Genomic DNA, 25,819 nt, shown 5'->3' with positions numbered 1-25,819 from the left:
TATCTAACCTGGTTATTCCCTCCCAGGTCTTGACTTGCAGCCTCCTTCAGCTCTTCCCTGTGATGAGGTCTCTGTCTTTAGTCTGATCTTGTGAACTGCAGCTCAATAAGACTGAGCTCAGATGATGAAGATGTTCCTCTTCTTTCCCATGACAACCTGAAATGTGAGTTTTGGCTAAATCTGACCTCACAGAATGCTACACTGTTCACCATTTTCTATTTGTGCACTTGCTTTTAAGAATGTATCCAAGCTGGCTTCCTTTTTATGGGCACATTTGCATTGTCACATCTTTACTCCACATATTTATGAATTCTACTTCAATCACTTGGGAACTCTCACTTTATTATACTCATGTGTATTGTATTTATAATTTCTTTGAGCAAATAAGTGATGGGACACTTGGTAACACTTTATAATAAGTACACACTATTAAACATTAGTTAAGCATTAATAAATTCCGAATTCTTCATTTATAACACATGAATACTCATTATAAATACAGTTAGTGCTTATCAATGATGAGTAAAACATTTTTAACTGTTTATAAACTACATAGTAATGAGTATTCATGTGTTATAAATGATGAATTCCGTATTTAATGCTATAATGCTTAATAGTGTGTACAGTTTTCAATATATTTTTCAACATTTACATCAAAAGAAAGAGTGAACACAGTTTATTCAATAAGATGAAATACTCCAAATTCACTGATGTTACAGATGAGCTTTGTCACCTTTATTCCCGTACATGTCCATTCATTACAATAGTGGAAATTCATAATAAATAAGCACCATAGATGATCAGCAGAGACAGAAGAAACACTCAGTCTTGATCAGGAGACATAAATAAGTGGAAAATCAATGTCTCTTTTGAAATCAAAGAACCTGCTATAGATGGAGACCATCATTCTGTGGACTGTGGTGGTTGTTTATAGGCATAAAACTGTAAAAGAGAATTACCTTGTAAACCTGTGCAATTAAAATGGGTAATGTAAATCCACTGATTTTATGTTTCTTTATAAAATATAAAAAAAAGAACAGTACAGTCACATTATTCAACCAAAAGCACACTTTCACTTAAACTGTTTGTAGGGCCCTTACCGAGACAAATGCCACTTCATTCTTCTGATTGGTATTAAGATGCTAAAAAAACATTTTCAGCAATGTAACCACATGCAATTCTCACAAAACAGATATCTGCAACTCCTCAGTTTGGAAACATAAGATTCATAATCCAATGGACCAGATCTAGAAAACACACCACAGTTACCTGATGTGGTGTTTCCCACAGCATCACATGTTCAGTATCAGCCAGATAACTGCAATCAGAAATGCAGTCTTTGTCTTTTTTTCCCCTTGTTAATCGTTTCCATTTTTTTTCATCAGGCTGGTTTCATCAACAACACATTACATTCACAACAAGTATACATTCTTAATTCAAAACTTCCATTCAATTCACTTTCAAAAAAATTGGCACCTTCTTTAGGGAGATCATGTTATTCATCTTCAGCAGTTTGTTGCCACATTAAAAAAGAAAAGAAAATAAGAAACAACCAACACCAATGCAGCCACTGTGTGTACTATGGGCGAATATATGCACTACATCTCTGGACAAGCAAGCAACACTACAGTTTTCCTATGTAACAACACTTCCCTGAAGGCACGACCAGGAAATTCCATTGTTTTGTTTTTTTATTTTTTTTTGTTTTTTTGAGGGCAGTGTTCAGCTTCGTGTGCCAAAATCAACATGGCTTCCAGGCAGGCCATTCAGATTTTTGAGTGAGTGAACAGCTGAGGCGGTCCAGCTTTGGTATTTACTGTGTACCCTAAATGGTCTTCACCTACTGAGCCTCATCGCCCTGTGAAATGAGGCAGCATGCGCCAAGTCAAAAATGCTTGAATAGTTGTTTTCGTAGTCCCTGTTGTATCATCTGTACATTAAAGGTATAATGACATCTATTATGTGCGGTGTGAACCGCGGACTGAGACTTTGTCGTCAAATGGACATGGAAACCATGTAGATGGTGACGAGAGGCACTGGAAGGGCCTGAGGACAAAGAGGCAGCGACAGGAAAGGTCCCTCAGTTTCACTCCGTTACCAAGAGCAATTGGAAAGTTAGTTTCCTGAAAATGCTTCAGTGTTTACACTGTGGTAAAACACAAAGACATGTCTGCAATACAAATACAGGAGGGGAGGATAAAGTGGAGGAACCTCTGCTAAAGCTACCACTGTTGTGTAAGAGTCAGTTCACCCAAATTACAAAAACAGCATATTTTCTAAAGTCCTAATTAATACTGTCTAGCCATGGTAATGGCTTTGGTGTAATTTGTCTGGATTTTGAGATATCCATCTGAGATTCTGGCTGAAGAATTGATGATTTGAGTTTAATTTGTGTTGTTCACAAGATTTAAAAAAGAAAAAGGAAAAAAAAAGTCACATTTAAATGCACCTCAAATCCAGCCAAAGGAAAAGCAGTTTAGGCTGCTTAGCCAGCTCTGCTACAGGCAGGTGAAAGGTTTTTTTTTTTTTTTTTTTTTGCTGTAATCTGGATAAACCCACAGCACAGTTGAAGAAATCTTGTGAGGAAAACATTTTTGGTAGTCAATATTATTCACTGTCTTGCTGAGAGTTAGATGAGAGGATTGATACCACACTCGTATGCTAATATACTGTAAAGCTAATACCAGCTAGCTTAGTTTAGCATAAAGGCCTGAACTTTTTAACCACAGTCAGTGTTAATATTGGGTGTTGACAGGCAGATTGAGTGTTTACAACTGCTTGACAAAGTCACCAAACACACAATATGCAATTTTGTTAAACTGACTCACAACAGCTGCCCACTGTTTGAGAGTTTATTCAAGAATTTTCTAGATTTTTGCAAGGTGTATTAAAAAAAAGGAAAAAAAAGGTGCTGAAAGGTTCTGAAAAGTCACTAAATCAAGTAGTGACCAAGTCAGTAGGTTGGCAACACTGCTGTGGCATCATATGATGCACGCCGCAGTTTGCACCCACAGGAAACGTCACACTGCAGCATACCTACTGGACCATTGATCAGACTCTGCTTACATGTACTGTACACCATAGAAAGCAAGAACCTGAGCTTCTATGGGAGCCTGGAAGTACAAAACAGCCTTCTCTGGAAAGAAATACTTAGTTTTTTTTTTTTTTTTTGGGCTGGAACTAAGACAGTGGTGTTCAGCAGCGTGTGTTAGCAGCAGCAGCAGCAACAGCAGCAGCAGGTAACTCTCTGCAAAAAAGCCAATTAGTATATTTTCCCAATATGTTTAAGTGTTCCTTCAAGATAAATATCAGTCAGCTGTCTGTATTCAACGTCAGTGTCTCTAGCAGGTCGTCCAGTTTCAGCGTGAATCCACCTCGCTGAGTGTCCTTGTAGAGTAGTGGTCAGTGCTCTCCAGTGCAGAGAGGGTCAGAGAAGTTACATAAAGTTCCATCAGTCACATTCAGGCATCTGCACCGTTACAGCCCCGCCTTCAAGACAAACCCTGAACCGGTCACGAGGAGTGTGATCGTAGGAGGACTGCCTTCGTTACCAATTCGCGCATACCGTACTTAAGAGAGTCGATACCTGGTGCATGACGAGATGATGGACCACGCTGTCAGACCCGAAGTCCTTCAGAATGACCTCCATCATCTCCACATTTCAGTTTGTCCTGAATATACACAAATATGGCCGATTCCTTTATTTTTTTGTTTTCAAGGAATACCCTGATGCACTGAAAAGGATGTTCGAAGACACTCAACCCCCCCTACGATATTAACCCTGATGACAGCCACAGTTTTGGGCCGCACACGTTATCAAATGTCGCTAGTCCTCGCACCCAGGGCCAGATCTCCCAGTGTGGAGAAGAAATCCTCCATCTCCTTCTCCAGGAGCCGGTTGCGGTTCTCTGCGTCCTCTCTCGCCCGCTCAGAGTTTCGTAGTTTGATCTCCAGCATGCGTTGCTTCTTCTTCTCCTGCTCCATCTCTTGTTCCAAACGCTCCATCTGTGCACACAGGGCGGCGCTGGACTCCTCCAGTCTGAGGAGATCAGAACAAGAAAGACAGTGAAGATCTTTGACATTCACTTTTGTTACATTACAAGGTGACTTGCTGCACTGGGCACGTTTTTGCTCTTACTGGTACTGTATCTAGTCATTCTCAGTAACTCTCAAACCACTTTTGGTATCGTGTTTTGGAGATGTTCCCAGCATGTGGGGAACAAATTAAAGCAGGTGTTCTAAGAAGCACTCACCTCATACAGGAAAAGCACAACATAATTATGAAAATATAAGTCATTATGTCACAGTGCCTGAGAGTTTGGCAGCTTATTACTTGTTAGTTTATCGCCTCTATATTTTGCATCTCTAAAATAATCCTGTGAGGAGTGGAAAACTGACATCATTGTGTCCTATTTGCTGCAATGTCATCTGACAAATCACCACACACATAAATGAAAGACAAATGCTGTGCTGTGATTTTGGCAGTGTGTTCTTCAGGTTATTCACAGACAAGGTTAGATGTGACAGAATATCATTATTTATAACTGTATCTTATTTTGACACGGCTCAGCGTCTGTGTCTGGGAAAACAAACTCTGCCTCTAACAAGACACCAGAGACTGATTTGTTGTTAAATAGTCAAAAGGTTTATCCAACATTTTTCAGGGTGCTTTTTTCAAACATTCCCCACTGATAGAAACTGTTGGGACCAAATGTTGCAGTGGGTCGACCATTGATGGAGCTTCAGTTACAGGCATTCACTACTAATACTCAACTGTTTCAGTCCAGATGAAACAGACTAACAGTCAGTGATTCCCGGCCAGGAGGAGTAAAGACTGATACGTAAAGAGAGTGTTTGCTGTGGGTCTGAAGCAGGTCTGAGAAAATGATGATGATGACATTATCTCAGCTTTGCCCGAGAGACTCTGTTTACACAAAGCCTACTTTATAACCTGGATGTGTGGAGCATTATGGGCCTCCACCAGGCAGAGAGGATCTAATAATAGATACAAGTGAGTTACATTAGGAGAAGTGTAGGATCCTGTGTTTAGATGTAGAAACTAAAGGTCAGGATTCTCAGAGTGTGTTTTTTAAAATCATACTGCAGTATTTCTTATATTTCTTAGTTCCCCAAGCGTTTCTCTTTAAGGATCCACCATACAGTATCTGCTATTGTGTGTCTTGTATGTGTATTACAACCGGTTTACCTGTACAACAAAGATGTTGGTGTAAAGTGTTGTGGATCCTACTACACACTTACTTTTGTATCCTTGTTTCATAGGTCGTCTTCTGTTTCCTCAGCTCGTCCTTCAGTTCTTCCACCAGAGTGCTGAGTGTTAGGTTCACTCCATCTCCATCCTCAGACATGATAATGGACGGCACGCCAGGCGCCATGGCCGTGTTCCCGTTCTCGCTGCAGGCGGCGCTGCTGCTGCACAGCTCCATGGCCTCACAGCTGTCCTGCTCTGAGCTGGGCTCTGTCGTCATCCCTCCATCCCTTCCTCTGTCCGCCTCCCTCTGGCTCTCCATCCACTCCACCTTCTCCCCACTTTCGCTCCCCGCTACGCAGTTCTGGTTTCCCGAGGGCTCGCTCCCTGAGTCGGGGACGGAGATCTCGCAGGAGGAGGTGGACCACGGCGTGCTGGACACGCTGGGGACGCTCCCCATGCTGGAGGAGGAGGTGACGTTGTCGTAGGTGGACAGTCTCTGCGAGGAGCCCGTGGAGTCGCGGTCGCGGTTGGACCTCTCGCCTGAAGACGTGCGCCTGTGTCCCCTCAAAGAGGACAAACCGTTCATGAGCCAGTTGCCCCCACCACCACCTCCACCTCCACCCCCACTCCCTCCACCACCAGAAGACACACTGGTTGTATCTGCCGTGGAGCTGCCACCACCACCTTGCTTGGCCTGTGGCTGAGAACGAGGTGCTGAGGAACTTTTGAAGGAGTATTTCCAGGAGGGCAAGGCCTTGGCTTGTTTACTGGGGCTGACCACTGTGTCCCCCTTTCCTGATTTTGGTACGGGGTTTGGGTTCGGGGACTGGGTGGGTGTGACGGCTGCACACAGCTTGGCATCCAGAGAAGAGGCGCTGCTGTGCAGCTCTTGGTCGGGGTTGGAGACCGGGCAGGTCTGGAGGTCCTCCTCAGAGATCCAAGCCCCCAGGCTGCGGTGTTGGAGCTGATGCCCCTGGATGGGGAGCTCCGTCTGGGGTATGGCTGGTCCCTCCTGGTCCCTCCCTGAGTACAAACGGTCGTGTTCCCTAATGAGCACTGTCATCAGGTGCTGGACCAGAGAGGTGCCTGGACAGGAAGGACCACATTCACACACAACATATTATCTCACAGAGTTTCTAGCTTTACATTCAATGTGTTTAACCTCTGTCTGCATTTTTTTTTACTTTACCATGAAGTCACTAAAATAGAATAGAAACTTTATTGCCATTGTATCAGATACAACGAAATTGGAGATGTTCCCCCTAGTGGTGCATAAACACAATGCATATACATAAATAGAATTAATTAATAAAAAAAGAAGAAAAATGGTCCTCCATACCTTCCATGATAGTTAATGGGTCCTCCATCTTGGGTCGAAGGATATTTGGTCCAAATACTGTGGCGAGGTTCTGGACGCTCATCTTGTTTTCAATACAGTGGGACTGGACCTCATCAAGGAATCTAATGTAAGATACACAGTTCAATATGTAAGTTGTATTTAATCAATTAATTTAATGTGTTTTTTTTAATCAAAAATGAAACTACCAGGCAGGAAAATAAATGACAGCACATATAGTATGTGGATATGTCAGTGGCGCCATACTGTGTAAATCAAATATTATACATTTAATTGACATGAAAATATCAAAAAACAGATAGTACTTACTTGCATATGTACTTAAGGAGATTGAAATTGGGTAGAGGTAGAGTGTTAACTTGCTTTCCAAGCTCCTGGACCCCCTGATAAAACACAGATTGCAACAGTTTTAGACACATTAACACACAGACACACAAATATAGTACACACACAAATGTATACAAGGGAGTTTATACTGCACAAACCTCCTCCTCATCTTTGGCCAAAAGCTGTGCGCAGGTTAGAAAGTCTTCATATTTGGAGAAGGGAACGACGGGTTCAGGCAGCTCTCGCAGGTACAACTTCAGTAAGGACGCCACCGTGTGGACCTCTGTGTTACTGCAAGGGAGGACAGACAGACACAGTCTACTGGTTGCTCTTTCATTAACTCACAAAAGCTGATATAGTAACGCTCTTGTATCCACCTGTCAAACAGAGGCTTGTCGCCGCAGTCGAAGGCCTCCTGCAGCTCTTTGACAAGATTGGCCTGTCCTGGCATCCTGAAGAGGCCCTCCTCGTCCAGACCCCTCTCCCTGATGAAGTCCACACACTGCTCCACCAGCAGGGGGGCCAGCCTGGGGCCAAACTTCTTCTCATACTGCACAGTGTCCTCCAGACGCTGGCCAAAGATCCCTGGGGAGAGATGGAGGGAACTTGAAATATGAAGTGAGTAAATCACCTCATTCACTCTACTTTTGTCTATCATGATGTACTTTTGGACTCCAGGATATGTTACAATTAAGACAGACTATGAGGACAGTTGTAACATTTCACTCCTTGTGTTGTGTGAGATTAAATCACATTTTTTGTGTGTGTGTGTGTGTGTGTGTTGTTAACACTACCAAAATACTGGCTTAAAGCTGATGCAAGATACGGGCTAAAATCTTAGATCGTAGACTTTACTTGTACAATGAAATTGGTCACATAATCGAATAAATACAACAAGAAAATAATAGATTAAAAACTCTGAAAAACACATATTGCACATTGGTTTTAATGAGCATTCAGGGCAACAAGCAAAATGTCAGAAATGTTCCAGCCATCCCTGGTCTACCTATTTTCTGTTTACTGGCAACAACATAATTTTAATGATGCGCTGACACAAAAATATTCCATCTCTCACTTCTTAATGAATCTTGAGTCTGAATGTCTCATGGTCAAACTAGTCACACAGCAGTCTTGTGACACTTCAGACAACTGAATGATTTTATATAATCTCAAAGTGTTATTTCTCATTGAGGATCCTGAAGGTCAGACAATTCTGCAATGTCCATAAACAAAGGCTGAAACATCAATGACACATTTCTACATAATGAAGTCATTCTAAACACACTGGACAAGAAAAGGTTAAACCTTGTCGACCTGTCAATAAATTACTGTTGTTTGTTACCTGTTGACTGGCTGCAGCAGTCGCAGCTGGCAGACAGCTCACAATAATCATAGTAATTCACCGAGCAGGAGCTGCACAGCAGCAGAGAGCGTTTCTCATAAATCCCAAATCCACATTTCACCAGGGTCATCCATTCTGGCTCAGGCATTGGACTCCTCTGGTAGTTTAACGCTGCATTTACAAAGTCCCGGACCAAAGAACCCAGCTACAGTTGAGTTAGGGGGACGGCGCGGTGGAAGCTGCCTGCAGCTGACGGAGTAGAGAAATGCGACCGGCAGACGGGGGTCAGTGTGCTGTGACCACCGTGCTGCTGTTAACGACAGGTCTATATGTTGGCGACAGATCTATTCTGGACCGAGAGCCGAGAGACAGACACCCCCTGGCCTGTCAATCTGAGAGGGCAGACAGAAATATGGGCGAGCCAGCGTGCACCAACCAATAACATATGATCACCACACTTTATAGATTGGTGTTATGTGTGATCATGATTCTTCTTTCCTCAGTTTTTTAAAGTGCATTTAACACTGGTCTATGTGTCCTATGCTTTGCCCCCCTCCCTCCTGTATCATCTGTGCCACAGCAGAGCCAGAATTGGCTCACTCAGCATAATTGATTTGTAGTTTCCTGCATTTTAAAGTTGCAGTGATTCATTTGTTCCATCATTGGCAGTGGAAACAGGCAGAACACCACACTGACATGAGATGATTTAACTGCTGACTGTTTGTATTTTTATAGTGTAAATCCAATATGTACCTTCCTTTTAATCTGAACCTAGGGAAATATGCATAATGACATAATTCATCTTCACCTTCTAACCATTACTATTCACTAGACAGAATATATTTTCACCAAAATCATCAAATAGCAGTTTACCTCTTTACTTATGACCTCTAAATCTACTTCCATTTGTTCTCAAATGTGTAAATTTGATGCTTTTTTCTATTCTATATACTGTATTTGTCAGACATGTATGAAACATGAGAAAGTACCAATCAGCATTAGTTGTAGCTCTAGTAGTTGCTTGTCTCTGCTCTGCCAGCAGAGCTTAAACTTGGCAAAGTTTAAAATGAGACCAGTGACATCATATACTATATCATCGGTGTGTTATTCTACATTTATGCCCCTATTAATATACTGCTCCTTTGTAACCCAACACCACCCTGTTCAGCTGCTCCTTGTGTCCCAAATTCACACCCAGACGGACCTGCTTATATTTCTGGCCCCCTGTCAAATACACTAGTTAGACATCCAGACTGGAGCAGACAGGGTGAGAACTAACCACAGGCTCAGAGCTCCTCAGAGAGGGACTGTGTAGGAACAGAAAGAAAAACATCCCATAATGCACAGACTGCATTCAGTACATGCAGTTTCTAATGTGCTGACCCTTTGTCAGTCATCAGGCTCACCTCAACAGGTGCCAGAAACATAAAAGAAGCACTCGATCTTCTATTTTTGAATCTAAACACTATACTATACTGGAATAGACTGTAAACTCTGATCAGATACGGTGCAGGAGTTTGACACCAGGAATAGAGTCATCAGGGTGAGAATGAACTGCCAGCTAAAGGAATGATACACATCAGGAGGGTAGATGATACTCTGCATGACTGGGCTCATGTTGGTCACTTATATAATGAAGATATAGCGGGGCGATCTTTTCCTATATCAGCAGCAATATCTTGTTGCAGGAACTGCTGCATAGAAATGTAAATAGTTATTGGCTGAGGCGTGGAAAGAACTGGCTCAGTTTTTCCCAAGCTCTCATCTTTTTCAACCTCACTGAGGAAAATTATATCTTCAAATTCTCTGAATAAGCAAAAACTCCGGCATTTCTCTTGCTGGTTTTGCTCTGCCTTTTACTATATTTGCCTGTTTCCCTTTGTTGTTAATCTATGCATTGTGTGTTACTTCCTGTAACCCTGACATTCCTTTAGAAAAAGCCTACAGTTTTTAATTGTTGTTCATTTTAACGAGGTCAAACGTGTCCAGTAATATGAATCTGCGATCATATCTCTCATGTTTCAGGTCAAAGGTTTGGCTTTACCTCCTCCAAACGGCGCCCAGATGACCCGCCGTATGGCCTTGACCCAGTCATCCATGTCTGTCTGGGAGTTTGCCATGAGCAGGAAGGATTCATGGCTGATTGGTGCCCGGTCCTTCTCTCCTGTTCCTCCTATAGTGACAAACAAAGAAAAGGAGGTAAGATTCAGGATTAAAGATTCAATGAGTTTAGTGTTATGTATGGACAGTAAAACACAGCAGTTTAGACCAAACAATTAAACCCTTTCTTCACTGGTCACCCTTTACACAGAAACAACAATGAAGAATTATTGAAGTAGAAGTTAGTGGTAATAAACACAAGCTGCAAACATTCACTTCTGTGCTTGGGAACACTGGAATTTATCCTAGAATTAATTTGTGGACATATTATAGATTTCCATATATCACGTCACATCCAAATAGCCATATCATTAAAACAGGAAATGTTGTGGCTGACTGATTTATACCTGTGTGGCCTGTTTTAAGAGTTCATTCTTTGCTTGAAGTGTAAAGTGCTTTGAATGGTCGATAAGACAGATATGTGAGTGCAGTCCATTTACCATCAAACTGTGCACCCACTGGTTAATTCACATATCGATACCTGGAATTCATCCAACAATGAAATTAAATGAAATGGAGAAATACGTGACCATTAAATGTTAAAAGGTAGAAAGAGAGAAAAAAAAACATAAACAAATCTAAAGCTGAGCCAGCTGCTTTTATCTGGGGTTGACACACTAATGTACTATAAAGGCTTCAGACCACTAGATGGCACAATTGCTGAACTTTGAATGCTCTGGAGTTGTGGTGTAACCCTCCTGTCCTGCAGTGAAGGTGCCGGTAAATGCCATTCACATTTTCATGAAAGGCATTTAGAAGACGCTGCAGATGTTTGAGCTTTATTTCTCATAATTTCTTGAATTTATAAACGTACGGTAAGCAAAGTTCACAGCTGACCAGAAACACATCCAACCAAAATAGTTCACAGTGACGTTAGACCAAGACAAGAACATTGGACGTCTTTGCTTTTTCTTCTACAGCAGCACAAAGGTGAAACACGTGATCAGCTCCGACGCAGAAAAACACACAGACACAGCAGACAGTTAATACAGTCCATAATTCACTACCGCTATGTATATTCTCTACTCTGCTGGTCCATCCATTAGTGTTGCATGGCGTTGTTGCCACAGTCACAGACCATTGTTGTCACAGCCATTTAGCTGTGAGGAGGGAATCCAAATATAAACAGTGGTGTCATAAAGTTAAGTGCCATTGTCACCCAGCTTTGCAAACTCACACTGTCATGAGGAACAACACACCGCAGCCTGTCTTCACATGTGCTCCACTGTCTTGAAATCTTCAACAGAGGAGTTATAAGGGTTCCTACGCAAGTATGGAAAGTATGGAATTTGATTCCATACATTTCAGGTCTGGAAAAGTATGGAAAATGGAAACTGTATGGAAATGTATTTATAATACTTATCTGGGTTTAGTCTTATCTGAAGTTATTTGGGAAAATTATTTTGTATTCCTTATTGTACCTAGCTATAATCTCCTGGAAATTATTTGGTGACATTATGGCATACACATTCCGAATAATGAAAACAAACGATTGATTGCATTTATTTACATGATACACATCTAATTACTCAAATGTCACAAATTATTTGAATTTTTTTACAGAGAAGTCTGGAAATTAGGGTCTGGAAAAGTCTGGAATTTTGAAATAGGAACCCCGAGTTATAATTATTTGATATTTTACCACGTGTGCAGTGTGTGCATGGATGCGTAGAATAGAAATTGAATGACTTTTGTCATTTGTCCTCAGGAAAACAGGCAAATCAGACATGTGTAAAAACTCAGACGTGAAGGAGCCTGAGCTCATCCAATACTTCCTCCTCAGTGAATCATGACCTGATAAGACACACACACACACACGCACAAAGCCACTTAAAATCAATCTTGACATAGCTGACAGAAACCAAAATCATTGGAAACATCCGAGCCTGGATGGATGAGCATTACAAAGGTCCCTTTTTTTGGAGCCAATTAAGATAACAGTGACTGCAGGGTTCACAGAGGCACACATCAAACTGGGCTGTCCTCTCAAAGTCCCAGTGATGAATTTGATTTTAGCTCTTCCTCACGCCGATCCTACGGAGGTTGACATTTGAGTCTGTGAGGAGGCGGAAGTGTTTACAGCAGGGGATGCTGCGTGTTGAGTGTCTGTTTATTGAAGATATATTTTTGATAATTATAGCTGCAGTTCTTAAATGTCAGACGGCTCTTAGTCACTGTTGAATGGGAGATTAAGAACGGAAAGGAGGGAGGATGAGGCACAGGTGGTTTTAACAGTGCAGAGGAGGAGCCGTTATTTTTGCTAATGCCACTGCTTGAACTTATTAAATTGTCAGTATGGGACTGGGTGGTGGTGGTGGTCAGCACCAGAGAGCAGGCATGTGTGGTAATAATGTATTTGTTTCTGAATATATCAGAGTGGGTAATTTTCACTTCAAACTTTTATTATCTCCACTGAGCTAATTAGAGTGTGAATTAAATTAAAATTTTGAGTTATTAACTTTCTTATTTTTTAACAAGGATGAAATTCTTAGTTTGCATTCAGAAGCCCTGAGGTGTTTCTATGCTAATGAACAGTATTGGGCCAGATAAATGTCATTAATTAGTGTGGATGCTTGAGGCATTCCCATATTGTTTTTCTAATTACAAATAATCACATTATGAATGAGTAATCACATAGCTTTAGTCCACATTGAAATAAACTTGTTACATTTTTTGGGGGTGGCAACAGCTCTGATGTTAGAGTCTGTTACTAACCATCAACTGCTAGACAAAGGTTAGCCCTGTTCTACTTGTCCAGAAAGTTTGTATCCCTCCAACTCAACGAAACCAGATGTCTCCTGTATGTAGATGCACCAATTAGCAAACGTTGCATTGACCAGGAGGCTAATTTCTCATTACCTCAATCTGTTGCGCCATGGCAACACTTCTTGACCATCAACCACCCACAGAAACAGAATATCAAGACATCAGACCAACGATCAAAGCAACAGAGTAACAGTATCAAACTGAGACCATGTGACCTGAATAAGCAGCTGCTGTAACTCAACTCCAGATAATAAAAAATAGTGTATTCAAGCATCACACACCTATACCAAACAGTTTTGCAGTTATTCTACACTATTGCAGGAGCCTATATGTCTTGTCCCTGAGGCCATGTCCTCTATTAATAATGGGACTGATGATTGGGCTCTTTGAATTGGTTGGGGATTAGCTATACGACCTCTGTGCTGCTTGTTATTAGTATGAGAGAATGAGAGCCAGACAGATACAGACTGATAGAGAGACACAAAAGCGTTAGTGAATATGGAGAGAGACAGACAGAGAGAGAGGGGGGGGGGGGGGGGGGGGGGACAACTGAGGACCAGTCGGAGCAGCCAGTAGCACTGATTGTACTTAATATGCAGTCAGTTATAACTACATGATGATAAAAATGTTCAGCCTCATACCATCACCTTTTCTTTTTGAGTCTGAGACAATTCACATGTTGATGCGACTACACCACAACTTTCCACTCATGACATGACAAGCTGTTGTTGCAGCCTTGTCCAGATGAGACTCATTTTATAGGACACTGATAGTGATGTGGTTATTGGCTCAAAAGTGCAAAGAAGATATTAAAATATTACTTGAAAAATACGCATTGGCCAGACTAAGGATCCTCATAGTTCATTCATACAACCACAGACACCCATCATGCACTGCTGTGGACAAAACAAGCTGTCACCACAGTATTTCTACTGTAGGTGTGACACACAGTACAGTATACACCGAACCAAAGTCATATTGCACCAGTGGTGTGTAAATCAATCAAATGCAAATAACTGACAAGTAAATGTACAATTTAAATAAGCTGCTGTGACCAAATTACTTTCATTTGACTTTAGACCAGAACAGCAGGAGTAAAGAGGGAGAGAAATATCTATGCTGCCATGTATTTAAAAAAAAGAGTAAAGCAAAATGTAATAAATCTGCTAAAAAGGAATTTACACCTACATTCAAATGCTTTACAGAGATAGACAGTTTACTGATTAAACTAATATTGCAGCAAAACTTCACTCTGAGTATTTTTGCTCATCCATAGGACATTATAAAAGTACATTTTAATCCAGTGTTTAACTATACAATGTATCTTCTTGCATATAAATAGGAGTCAGTACCTTAATGCTATGCAAAACAGCCACAAATAAGAGTTTGTTCTAAGCTGTAGATCCCATCAGTCTCAAAGCCACTCAGGCGCTCCAGTCCAGTCTCTACTACTCTTGTAAAAAAAAATCTCCAGCATCTGTTTCCCGTTACCTTGGAGATGTTGTTTCTTCAGTCTGTCCGGCTTGCAGCAGACCGGCCCCATGTCTGAGCGAGCGGTGCAGGCTGGGGCTGGGACTGGCTCCGGCCTAAAGCTGCAGCATGAAGAGGCGGCTTCTCTGCCGGCACCAAGCCCGTTTGGAAGCAGATCAGTACGCAGGTAGCACTGACGGCCAGAACCTGCCAGTGAGGCATGCTCGATGCCAGCCCAGACAAAACCCGTCAAACGAGTCCCACTCCTTGCTCCTCACTCGTCTATTCTGTCCATTCATTCACTCTTTTCTTCCTGTCCCTCTCTCATTCAGCAGTGTGGGCAGCAGGTCCGTTCCCTCAGCTCCCCTGGGGAGAAGCAAATCCCTGAGGAGGAGTGTAACAAGGCTTTCTCTCTCCCCTGTCTGTCCCTCTCTCCCTCTCCCCCTCTCTCTCTCTCTCTCTGAGTGTGTGTGTGTGTGCAGTAACTTGGAGATGGGCTGTCCTCCAATCTTTGCCAAACAAACTTGTACACACACAGACACATAAACACACACACAATGCCAATCAATCTCAGTGAGATACAGGCAGTACAGACTTTGGATTCTTCCCTCAGTCAGATAGGATTCAGGATCATAGACTATTTTCTGTGACTTTTTGTATCTAAAACTCAAATGTTCTGCTTTCTGTCACAGAATGGCGCAATGTCAAGGCTTCAACCTGTAACCAGTGAGTGAGAAGTGTGGGACCAGGAATATTTCAACGTCTTTTGATTATAACGACACCGCCAAAGACGGTATTCTCCAAACCAAATAGCTTTATCTACAGTAAGTTGATTAAGAAGCATTCTCACTCTTCTAAATATTTACCAATCAGAAGCAGAAGCTGTCTGAGGTGGTCACTGGTGTCTTTGAATGGCTCCACCAAGCTGAAGACACAATATCCAATAACCACCACAGATAACCATATAGGCTCATAGACCTGTATGACTTTGGTTAACATCCAAAGCAAAGCAAATCCAATGCACATTGTACAGTTAAGTCGGTAAATGACGTTCATGAGATTACACTCTGTCTGTTCTGAAGTCTGAGTTTAATTCAGCACAGAGACTGGAAGCAACAGCTGGACAGGTGCTGTCCAAAGTCAGCAGAAAACACAGCTTCTAACTTCTAACTCATTACCATGTAACATGTGTTTATTTAATACGAGCACAAACCAACATGTAAGTTGCTTCTAGTTGTTTTCTTCTGCCTCGAAAACAACTCTGTCTCGTAACGTTCCGTTATTATCTCATAGCGTGGTGAATGTGCAGGTCACAACTTGTCCACAAGAGTGTTTTGGAGTTGTTGGATTGTGTATTTGATGAGTTTGATGAGGGAAACCAAGAAGTCCCATTAGCCTCCGTAGCATAGCGTAGCTCCGAGCAGCTCGCAGCTCTGCTCCGCCGTTCTAAAAATAGCTTGCACCTACAATTAAAGGTAACAAACCTACTGCTATGACTACAGGGATTATGGCACTGGACCAATTTGCCAAAATGTTGAACTATCCCTTTAAACGAATATTACAGAAGAATTAAAATCACTTATTCTTTTGGTGCATCTGAAATCTCATTGTGAAATGTTCCTTTAGGCCTCTTTTGTGTACCCTGCAGTGTTGTTAGGATTAAACTGACGGCCAACACGTACAGTTGTGTTAATGTCACAAAGGTCAAAGACTAAAGGTTTTATGTTTCAGGTGATAAAACAGGACTCTGAACCCTGATGTGGGTTTGTTGGTGTGTCTTTGACAAATGGTATTTCTGGGACATGCATGGATGAATGTGAGTGTGTGGGCCAGCCCACAATAATGAATTAGCAATAGCTGTCACGTTTGCATAGGCGCAAGTGTGTTTTGTGTGTGTGTGTGTGCTGTTTCCCAGATGGCTTAATTGCTTCACACTACCACAACAGAGAGCTTATAGCCTTGAGTCAACCATTAAAGACAAAGAATATCTTAAAATAACTAATTATTTGCCCATTTCCTTAATTCCTCCAGGCTTTAAGACGAGCTCAGACTTCTGACTCAACCACATGACATGGCTTTGTTTGGGTGCCCTGCTCCCTCTGTCTGCATTGGGCTGCATACTGATAAAAAAAAACAATTTTTAATTGCTTGCACACTGAACAGCTGCTGATGTTTCACCCAAAAGCCGAGAGGAAATGATAAATATTATAAAGTTGAGCTTTGTTATCCATCCGCTTCCACTGCACAGTGTTCAGCGAAGATACTGCAGGATAAATGTGCACGTGGAGATTTCATAGTGGCTATGACCTTGAGATTGTTTGCCCACAAGACATGTACCGAGTGATAATTTCTTTTTTTTTATTTTCCAACTTCAATTTATGAGAAAGTGTCCCCGGTTAATAGCTTTTTACCCACAGTCAAGAAAAGAAGAAAAAAAAAAGAAAATACATTGTGCACTGGAGACATTTGACATACGCGTTAGTGTGTGTATGTGTGTGTGTCAGTGGCTCAGCATCTTGTAACAACTATCCATCTTGTATCTACCTTGTGCAACAGGGCTGGGTACCCAATATCTCCACAATAAACATGATTTTGCCTGTGGCTGCACACACGCACACACACACACACGCACAGAAAGCAAGTCAGAGAAAAGCAAAGTCCATCATTCAATGACGTGACCCAGATGAAGGGATGTCAAGGTCCCCGGGCTCCTCTGAAGGACAAAGCTTCTGTTACAGTGGACAAAGCAGAGCTGAAAGTGAGAGAAAGTCAGCAGCTGATTTATCAGCTCTGATAGAAAACGAAACGACTTCATTTCTGGGCTGGCTTGACCTGTAATTGAGGGTTTATCCGTCTGGGAGTGCTAATAGATGTTTTCAGATGTGTGGTTTTGTGCTGTTTGTACGGTATTGACTGCTCAGGCCTGTACAGTACACTGCACACAAAACGGTGCATTTTTAAACTTTTCCATTACCTATCCCAATAAAAACCAACTTGCCAGAAGAATACCAAAAGATGAGCAATGTCTTAGACTTGTTCGTGGGTAATTATGTTCAACTTAACCTTAATAAATATGAGACAGAATTACGGCTGCAGTTAATGATCATTTTTATTATTTTCTTGATCAATTGATTACTAATTTGGTCCCTAAAAATTATTTTTTAGCAATAAACTGGTCATTATTTATTTTCTGATAATAGACTACTGATAATAAATTTGCATTGCATCTTGATTTTACAATACAGTGCAATACAATACATATTTATTTATATAGCACATTTAAAAATACAACCCAAGTTGTCCAAAGTGCTGTACAATAATGTATGTAATAATGTAATGGATGTAAACCTGTATCCCATTTAGCTTTATTGTTACAAGTTTTACTTGTGTGTTAAAGTAAAACTAGTAACAATAAAGCTAAATGGGATACAGGTTTACACCCAAACAAGATCCATAGTTTATTTGATAAAGCCTGAAGAGTTTGGAGTTAATAGTAGAGTAAAAGAGTGGAAACAGGAGTGCTCACTGAGCTGGGAGCTGAACACAGAGATTTCTTTTCTACCTTAGTCACCACGTCAGGTGATTTTCACCAATAAGCCTCTCAGTTTGAAGCCCTATTGTTCATGACTGGACACCATAATGACTGTTTTTAAAGAGGCACTATCCTCCTTGAAGCCTTACTATGAAGTCTGAAATCTCAAAGTCCATTCATTTCATACAACAGGAGTGAATAAAGCCTTCATCAGTCTAAGCCGATTACAGGCTCCAGGAAGAGGAGAGCAACTCATGTGTTTCTCCCCCTGGAGCCGACAAATCTAATACGCTGTAAACATCAGATGTAGTCAGCATCGAGTTGTTACAGGAGGAAGAATGTATCTCAGGCCGTTCGGAAACACAATCTGACTCTTGCTGCTGACCTGAACTGAGGAGCATCCACACTGTAAAGAACAACTAATCAACATTTCAACCATAAAGTCTTGCCCAGACCCATCATGTTAAAAAAACATTAAAATAAAAAAAAACTGTCTCCTCTGACCAGTCTGTCTCTTTCTCTACACCTCTCTTCTCTGGCTCTCTGCATTTTTATCTACCTTTTCGCTCTCTCTCATTTTTTCTCCCAGAGTGCAGAGCCTGTCTGCAAGAAGCTATAAGTTAGAAGCTCATTGGGGTTCACACCCCCCTGCTATGTTGACAGGCCATAAAGAAAACACACAGAGACTTACAAGCCTGGCAGCCATTCTAAACACAAAGAGAGACCTCTGAGCAAACAGTCACAGGATGACAGAGTGATAGAGAGGAACAGTAGGATGGACTATGGTTACACTGTAAGGTCCATATTAACACCGTAGCCTACCGTACACTTCTGAACACTATATTCTTTTTTACTATGTGCAGTTAATGGTTAAATGCGCACAACAACAAATACACAGCTCAAGACACGTACAAAATAAGTGTTGTATTGATTGAGTAGAGCCATGAAAGGTCACAGGAGGTCAGTCTAACTGCTGCGCTGCTCAGCCACAGGCAAAGCTTGTGAGTGTGTAGGGTACGGCATGTGGAGCATGACGGCTCACTAACAGTCCTGAGATGTACAGTCACATGGTGGCTCAGAATGATGGAGGTGCCATTTCGTTTTCTATTTATTTTATCTTGTTTGTTGCCAGAATTGACTTTCACGCTCCAGGAGCTGCAAATGCGACGCTGCTACCAGGACGTGTCACCACCAGGTTTGCTGCAGATCATCCTTGGCTAACAGTGCCCCCTGCTGTCTGAAAGCTGAATAGCAACAAGAGGGTAGTGCTGATCTTACTCCAGGTTTTTCCTTTTCAGGGTAAGAACATAGACCACTGGTTTTTAAATGTATTTCTTGTTAATAGAACATGTGTTTTCCTCTAAGTTACACAAAACTGCATCTTGACAGTGAACGCATTAACTTCACTGGCACATACTAAACAATAGCAATACCTAAAATCACTTTTGCCTCTGTAATCAGTCTAGTAACTAGAAAGGCTACGGAGAAACACAGTTTTAATCAATCATCATCAACACAGGACTTCATTGTTGTAACCATGGTGACAAAGGTCCTTTAACCTTAAGGAAGTACTTATTTTAACCCAAATCATCTTTTCCTAACCTAACCAAGTGTAGCACCTTAACACAGCAGAGTCATTTCTGGCCTAAACCTTAACACTTTATTATTGTTACCATAACAATGAATCTCCCTGTATACCTACCACTAGGGTGTATTGTTGTTGTCATGACAACAAAGGTTGGGCACACCAGCTGCTAGTTTGCTTCACTCGTTTGTATCCAAAGCGACGGAGAATAAAATAAAAGGAACATTAACACCAGAAAGTAAAAAAATGTAGCCTACCCCAAGATAGATTATAAATACATTTAGTAAGTGTTAATGTGTCAGGGAAATGGAGAGTGAATGAGTAATCCAGCAACTGTAAGATCTTAAAAGTAAGTTTAGAGGCCAAATATGAGTCCACAGTGATCTGATCTCACAAAGCATGTTTTAGTGTTGTGTTTACAACAGAGTGAATTTACTGACTGCAATTCAAACCAGCCATCCTTAACAGGGCTCCAGACTTACTTTTGTTTTTTGTTTGAGTGCACGCAGAAAAATGTAGGGGTTCACATTGTAAATCGACTTGCAAAGCAAATATTCACATTTCCTTTTCATTCATGATCCTCACATGCATTGGCCTGACACCTGTGATACCAGATTCATTGAGTCACATCTTCCGCCCATTTAGGGGCAGTCTGGAGCTGTGCTTATATGTCAGCCATAACTGATCTGCAACCATGTCCCTGCATGTATTTCCACTGCGGCTTGAACAGTGGACTAGGAGATAACAAGTGAGATGTGTGTTTGTTTGATTGCAGGGCATGTTGAAAGAGTTGAGTGGGAGGAAGAGATGGTGAAGGATGGAGGAAGAGGAAGAGCAAGTGGATCTTACCCGGTACGATCTCAAACAGATGTCTCCCTGGTTCGTCTGGGTTTGCTGTGAGTTCATTCACCTGGCATCCCTGCAGAGGTATGCAGCCCTGAAAAAGAGGCAAAGACTTAATTTTGTCGCTTCCTTCATTCCTTCTTTCCTTCCCTTACCCCTCTAAAACTGAGCAGGCCCAAACAGGGACTCACACAGATTATCAGAATACATTATCTAGATCAATACCTATTTAGCCGAGAGAACTGAGGCCAAGTGAGCTGTGAAGAGATGCCAGCGTCTGTAGGTCGGCCCCTTTAATCTGCGCACTGGCATCCTCCATCAAATGGGGAGAGGAGTCTGCCAAACCGCCTCAGCTGGAGGGCCGGGCTGTCGCCAGCATTAGTCGCCATGGCAACAAATGGAAGGGGCGGGAGGTGGGGACGGATGGAGCACAGGGGCAGGGCAGGATCCGGGGGGGAGGGAGAGCTCCCAAGGGTGCTATGTGCTAGGAATCACGCGAGTAGCTGGCCGGGGATGAATGGGTAGGAAAAGGCAACACGTAACCCGAGAACACAAATCACAGGGACACGCTGTGAAGGATGAAAATGTACGTAGGACAGTTTGTCCTTTTATGTCTTACCATAGTGACATAGTGACTCTAAAAGGTAGAGCTTGTGTTTTGTTCCAATCATTATAAAACTAAGCCTTCACAAATGACATCATCGTCCTGGACCAGAAAACCAAGACCAGTTCCTACTTTCATCTCGCTTTGGTAATGTCCACCAGTGCCAAAGCAGCCACTTTACACATCGTTATTGATTTTCATCGGTACCATGTGTATAGGCCCTAAATGAAGGTCCATACACACCTCAGCCCCCCATTGTTAAACATGTGCCTCAAAGCTCTGATCACCTCCTTCTACAGCTGTCTCCTCACACAAACAGTCAATCTGTGCCGATACTGGCTCCCAGTCAAAGCAGCAGCATTAGCATCATCATCAGACTCGTGCTCAAAAGCATTGACCTGACTTAAAGGGATAGTTCAACATTTTGCAAATTGGCCCATTGCCATAATCCCTACAGTTTTAGGAGTAGGTTTGTTACCTTTAATTGTTGGTGCAAGCTGTTTATAGAATGGCAGAGCAGAACCGCGAGATGTTCAGAGCTACGCTACGGAACATTATGAGACGGAGTTGTTTTCGAGGCAAATTCAGAGACTGATTGTTGAAAAACTGCCCCCGATGGGAACGCGCATCAGCGGTTTTGCATGAATTTACCTCAAAAAGAACTCTGTCTCGTAACATTCCATTATTATCTCATAGTGTGGTGAATGTGCAGGTCACAACTTGTCCACGAGAGCGTTTTGGAGTTGTTGGATTGTGTATTTGATGAGTTTGATGAGGGAAACCAGCAAATCCCATTAGCCTCCATGGCGTAGCTCTGAGCAGCCATTCTAAAAATAGCTTACACCGACAATAAAAGGTAACGAACCTACTCCTAAACTATAGGGATTAATTTGCCAAAATGTTGAACGGGACTGTAACACTTTCTAAACAACCTCCTCAGTGAGTGCTTCCTTACATTGCCATGGACACCAGATGCATGAGCTTCATTTTTGTACGAACAGGGTTTGAATAGTTTGCTGCTATTACCATGAAAATAACAGCTTAAGCTTTTCACTAATTTCCATAGTGAAAAAAATCAACTGGAAATAAGAGTTACATGTCACTAAGAAATAGAAACTGAGAGTTCTGGGAGTGGTGGTTTGAGAGAAGAAATCAGATGGAGATTCAAGCTGCGGGAGACACAATGAAGACAAGCTCAGTTTGTCCCAGGGGGTCTGTTTCTCCAAATCTGCAACATGCAAGCTGTTTCCTCTCTCAGTGATATTGACACATCTCACAAAGCAGGTTACTTGTGGCCATGACCCATATGTGAGCCTTGTAAGAGACAGATTTATGAGCAATTTGCAACAGAACGTACATCTCCATCCATCTGCCCCCAGCATAAACATGCATTATATATATTCCAGCTCAGTAGGTATAGAGTGTCATCCTCTAATTAGAGGGTCGGGGGTCTGACTCCTGACTCCACTAGTCATGTAATGTGTGTGTAAGGTAGAAATGCAACATACGAGCAATAATATGTACGCTGTATGAATGTGTGAGTAAATGGGTGAATATGACTCCCATTGTTAAGCATTTTGAGTGGCTATTAAGACTAGAGAACCTATACAAGTGCAGTCTGGTTATCAGAGCCACAGCTGTTAGACATATGTGTCATCATACTATCAGCTGTTGGATGTGCTTCGTTTTTGTCCAGTAGACAATAGGAAAACTGGAATTCATAATGGTGAGCCAAAACCACCAAACTACATCAATGGATATATCAAAGACAGCGACATCATCATCCACTCTGCGAGAGTCCACTTATCCCTTTTTTTATATATATAATTTACTACAAATGGGTTTTTGTGTCATGAACTGCAGCTGAAGACTCATTTTCTATTCAGAAAACTAACGACCCCCTCCTCCACCATCACCACCACCCATGTTGTTGTCTTGTAGCGAGAGAACCTAATATGTGATAAATGAAGACCATTTGTTTGCTTGTGGGTTTATCTCCATGTGATGAAAGGGGAAAAGAAAACCTGTATAGATCCTGCATCAGTTTTGTCTCTCCTTCCACCAATTATCGCATCCTTTCATCTCAGCTGGGGGGGAGGAAGAGAAGGGAAGGAGAGAGGGAGGGAGGGATGGGTGTCTGGTTGTATTGCAGTGATTTGCCTACACCCCCTCCCTCCCCCTCCAACCCCGCCACCACTCCCAGCCTCGAATTTCCGATCGATTAGAAGATGAGAGGGAGAAAAAAGGCCGGAATGACACTTTCTCACACATCCTGCTCTCGGAGGGGGAGGATGCGTGTGTGCACATAAGTGTGCGTTCCTCTGAGTGTGTATGCGCGAGTGCATTCAGCCCTGTGTTTTACTTTAATCCACTGGGAGTTGCAAATCAATGTGTCCTGGATGAGTATTGACAGCCTCTGATTAAAGACAGTCTGTCAATGGAGACGGCGAGGTGGAGAAACACGTCATTCTGTGTGGGTGTAGCATGTGTGTAGTTGTGTGTGTGTGTGTGTGTGATGACAGGGCCTAAAAGACAGTGATGGCAGACGGATGCTGTCTGCATTAAATGAACGGCCGTCATGCTGAAGAAATCAATGCAAGTGTCAGCATTTCAACGCAAAATGTAAAGAGATGATTATTGTGTTGCGTTGTTTTATGTATGTGTGTATGTGTTTATGTGTGTATGTGTGTGTGTGACAGCCTTGGCCCTGCTGTCTTTTGTTGGATTACATCACTTCTTCTTATGACTATACAAGACTGTCTGTATTGACAAACCATCCCAATATTCTTTATGTTTTGTGTGTGTTTCTGTGTGTGTGTTTGAGGTGAGTCCAGGCCAGCTACCGCACTGCTTGTGAACACTTTGGTTACAATTATAATGGGAAAATCATGAGTCAGCACCTGGCCACAAACAATGAGCACGTCTCATCAGACAGGCGATGGGATCGATTAGAGATTTACAGTACAGTGTAAATATTTTTACGATGGTGTACTAATGGAGGAGGAAACCAAGCGTTGCATGCTGCTATTTGAACTGATGCACTAAAATGTCCTGAGAGTGTGGTGAGTCATCATTAGTGCTGACAGGAATGAATGAAGGGCCTGTTTGAGTCTGCAGATGGAGGATATTAAATCTGGGCTCTGGCAGTGACTGACAGGTCGGTGTGGTGCTGCTGCTCCAGCTGTCAACATCATCTTTTTTACATTTCAGAGGTCACAAGTGTGACTTCTCTAAACTTGGCAACATTTCTGTGTGACTTCAGGCAATCCTCGGTCTATTAGATTATCTGGGCAAAATTGCATAATTGTGTTATTGTAACTTTATTACTGTTAAATCGTGCTGCCTGTGGCCACTACCCAGGTAGCTCTATCACTGAGATATATGACATGTATTTGATTATATTCATATATAAAAGTTGTTTGTGTTGTATCATAGATGCAATACTCTGCAAAAGCCATCACAACATCAGGGAGGCATCAAGGATTGCTCTTAAAGGGATAGTTCAACATTTTTGGCAAATTGTCCCATTGCCATAATCCCTATAGTTTTAGGAGTAGGAGTAGGAGTAGGAGCTCTGCCATTCTAAAAATAGCTTGCACCGACAATTAAAGGAAACAAACCTACTCCTAAGACTATAGGGATTATTGCAATGGACCAATTTGCCAAAATGGTGAACTATCCCTTTAAGTTCTGGCTGCGGCAAACCCAAACACACATTACACCCATAATGAACTATTTTCATAGGCAAGTACAAAGAGTCCTGCAGCAGATGGTCTGGCCTCCACAGAGCTATGATCTTAATGTCATGGAGTCAGTCTGGGATCTTTGGAACAACCGACCCGCCTCGTGTCCTGGATAACTGTGTGCAAATGTACCCATGAGCACTCGTGCAGTCGCTGCTGTTATTAAATTATGCTGAATGAAATCTTAATCAATCCCGAGGGGAATTTAAAAAGCCATGGTTTTAAGATAATCTATCCATTGATATTTCAATGACATTGTGCTATGGGGCAAGAAAGCAGATTACTAAATACAAGAGGCACCATCCCACTTCAAATCCAGTTTACCGACCTCTAAAACAGACAGAAAGGTGACTTCTCTTCTGAAACACCTGCTTTGGACAGTTTGAACTTCAGGTCTCCTTGGTATCTGCCTTTGCTGCCATTTTTTTTTAAAAATTCAACAGCAGATTTTTATTTCTTACTGCTCGTTGCACACATACACTTTCACTAAATAATCCTTTGTAGGGCTTTTTTATGACTATGCAGCAGTTTGCTGATTGTCTATTAGTGTTGTATGTGTTTGTATGGTTACAATACAGGCTCCAAACCAATTTCCCTGTGAGTACAATAAAGAAACCATTGAACCTTTGAAGCCTCTGGGGACCATGAAGGTCTGACTTGAGTGATGGACTGAATGGCAATGAATGAAAGGCAGAATTCACATTCTCTGCTACTGGGATTTTGATAGAAACCAGTTGACATTTTAGAACTGCAAACACAGATTCCTCCAACAAGAAGGTATTGGAAGAGTGAAAAAGGGCTCAGGATCAGGCCTGTGGTTAATGGTCAGCCTGCTCTACCACCTCAACCATCACAAAATGTTTTCTCTCTCCTCTGACCCG

The 25,819-nt window shown here is 42.0% G+C and overlaps 1 protein-coding gene across 1 annotated transcript in view; it reads right to left on the bottom strand.

Annotated features, from left to right (window-relative positions):
• Window positions 1-3,816: 3,816 nt before the first annotated feature.
• The window catches only part of arhgap22b (Rho GTPase activating protein 22b), a gene marked incomplete at both ends in the record, with an annotated part of 31,076 nt that continues 9,073 nt past the window's right edge, over window positions 3,817-25,819 (bottom strand). Inside the window, 8 exons of the mRNA XM_083994207.1 lie at window positions 3,817-4,039; window positions 5,260-6,295; window positions 6,549-6,670; window positions 6,876-6,949; window positions 7,052-7,184; window positions 7,271-7,478; window positions 10,280-10,408; window positions 20,598-20,685. Of these exons, the coding sequence (XP_083850333.1) occupies window positions 3,817-4,039; window positions 5,260-6,295; window positions 6,549-6,670; window positions 6,876-6,949; window positions 7,052-7,184; window positions 7,271-7,478; window positions 10,280-10,408; window positions 20,598-20,685 (2,013 nt within the window). The remainder of the gene's footprint in view (window positions 4,040-5,259; window positions 6,296-6,548; window positions 6,671-6,875; window positions 6,950-7,051; window positions 7,185-7,270; window positions 7,479-10,279; window positions 10,409-20,597; window positions 20,686-25,819) is intronic.

Source organism: Trachurus trachurus (assembly GCF_905171665.1).
Source record: "Trachurus trachurus genome assembly, chromosome: 19".
In the NCBI taxonomy this organism is placed as follows: Eukaryota; Metazoa; Chordata; class Actinopteri; order Carangiformes; family Carangidae; genus Trachurus; species Trachurus trachurus.
The sequence above is the reverse complement of the archived record's forward strand: the minus strand, read 5'-3'. Positions and strand labels throughout refer to the sequence as shown.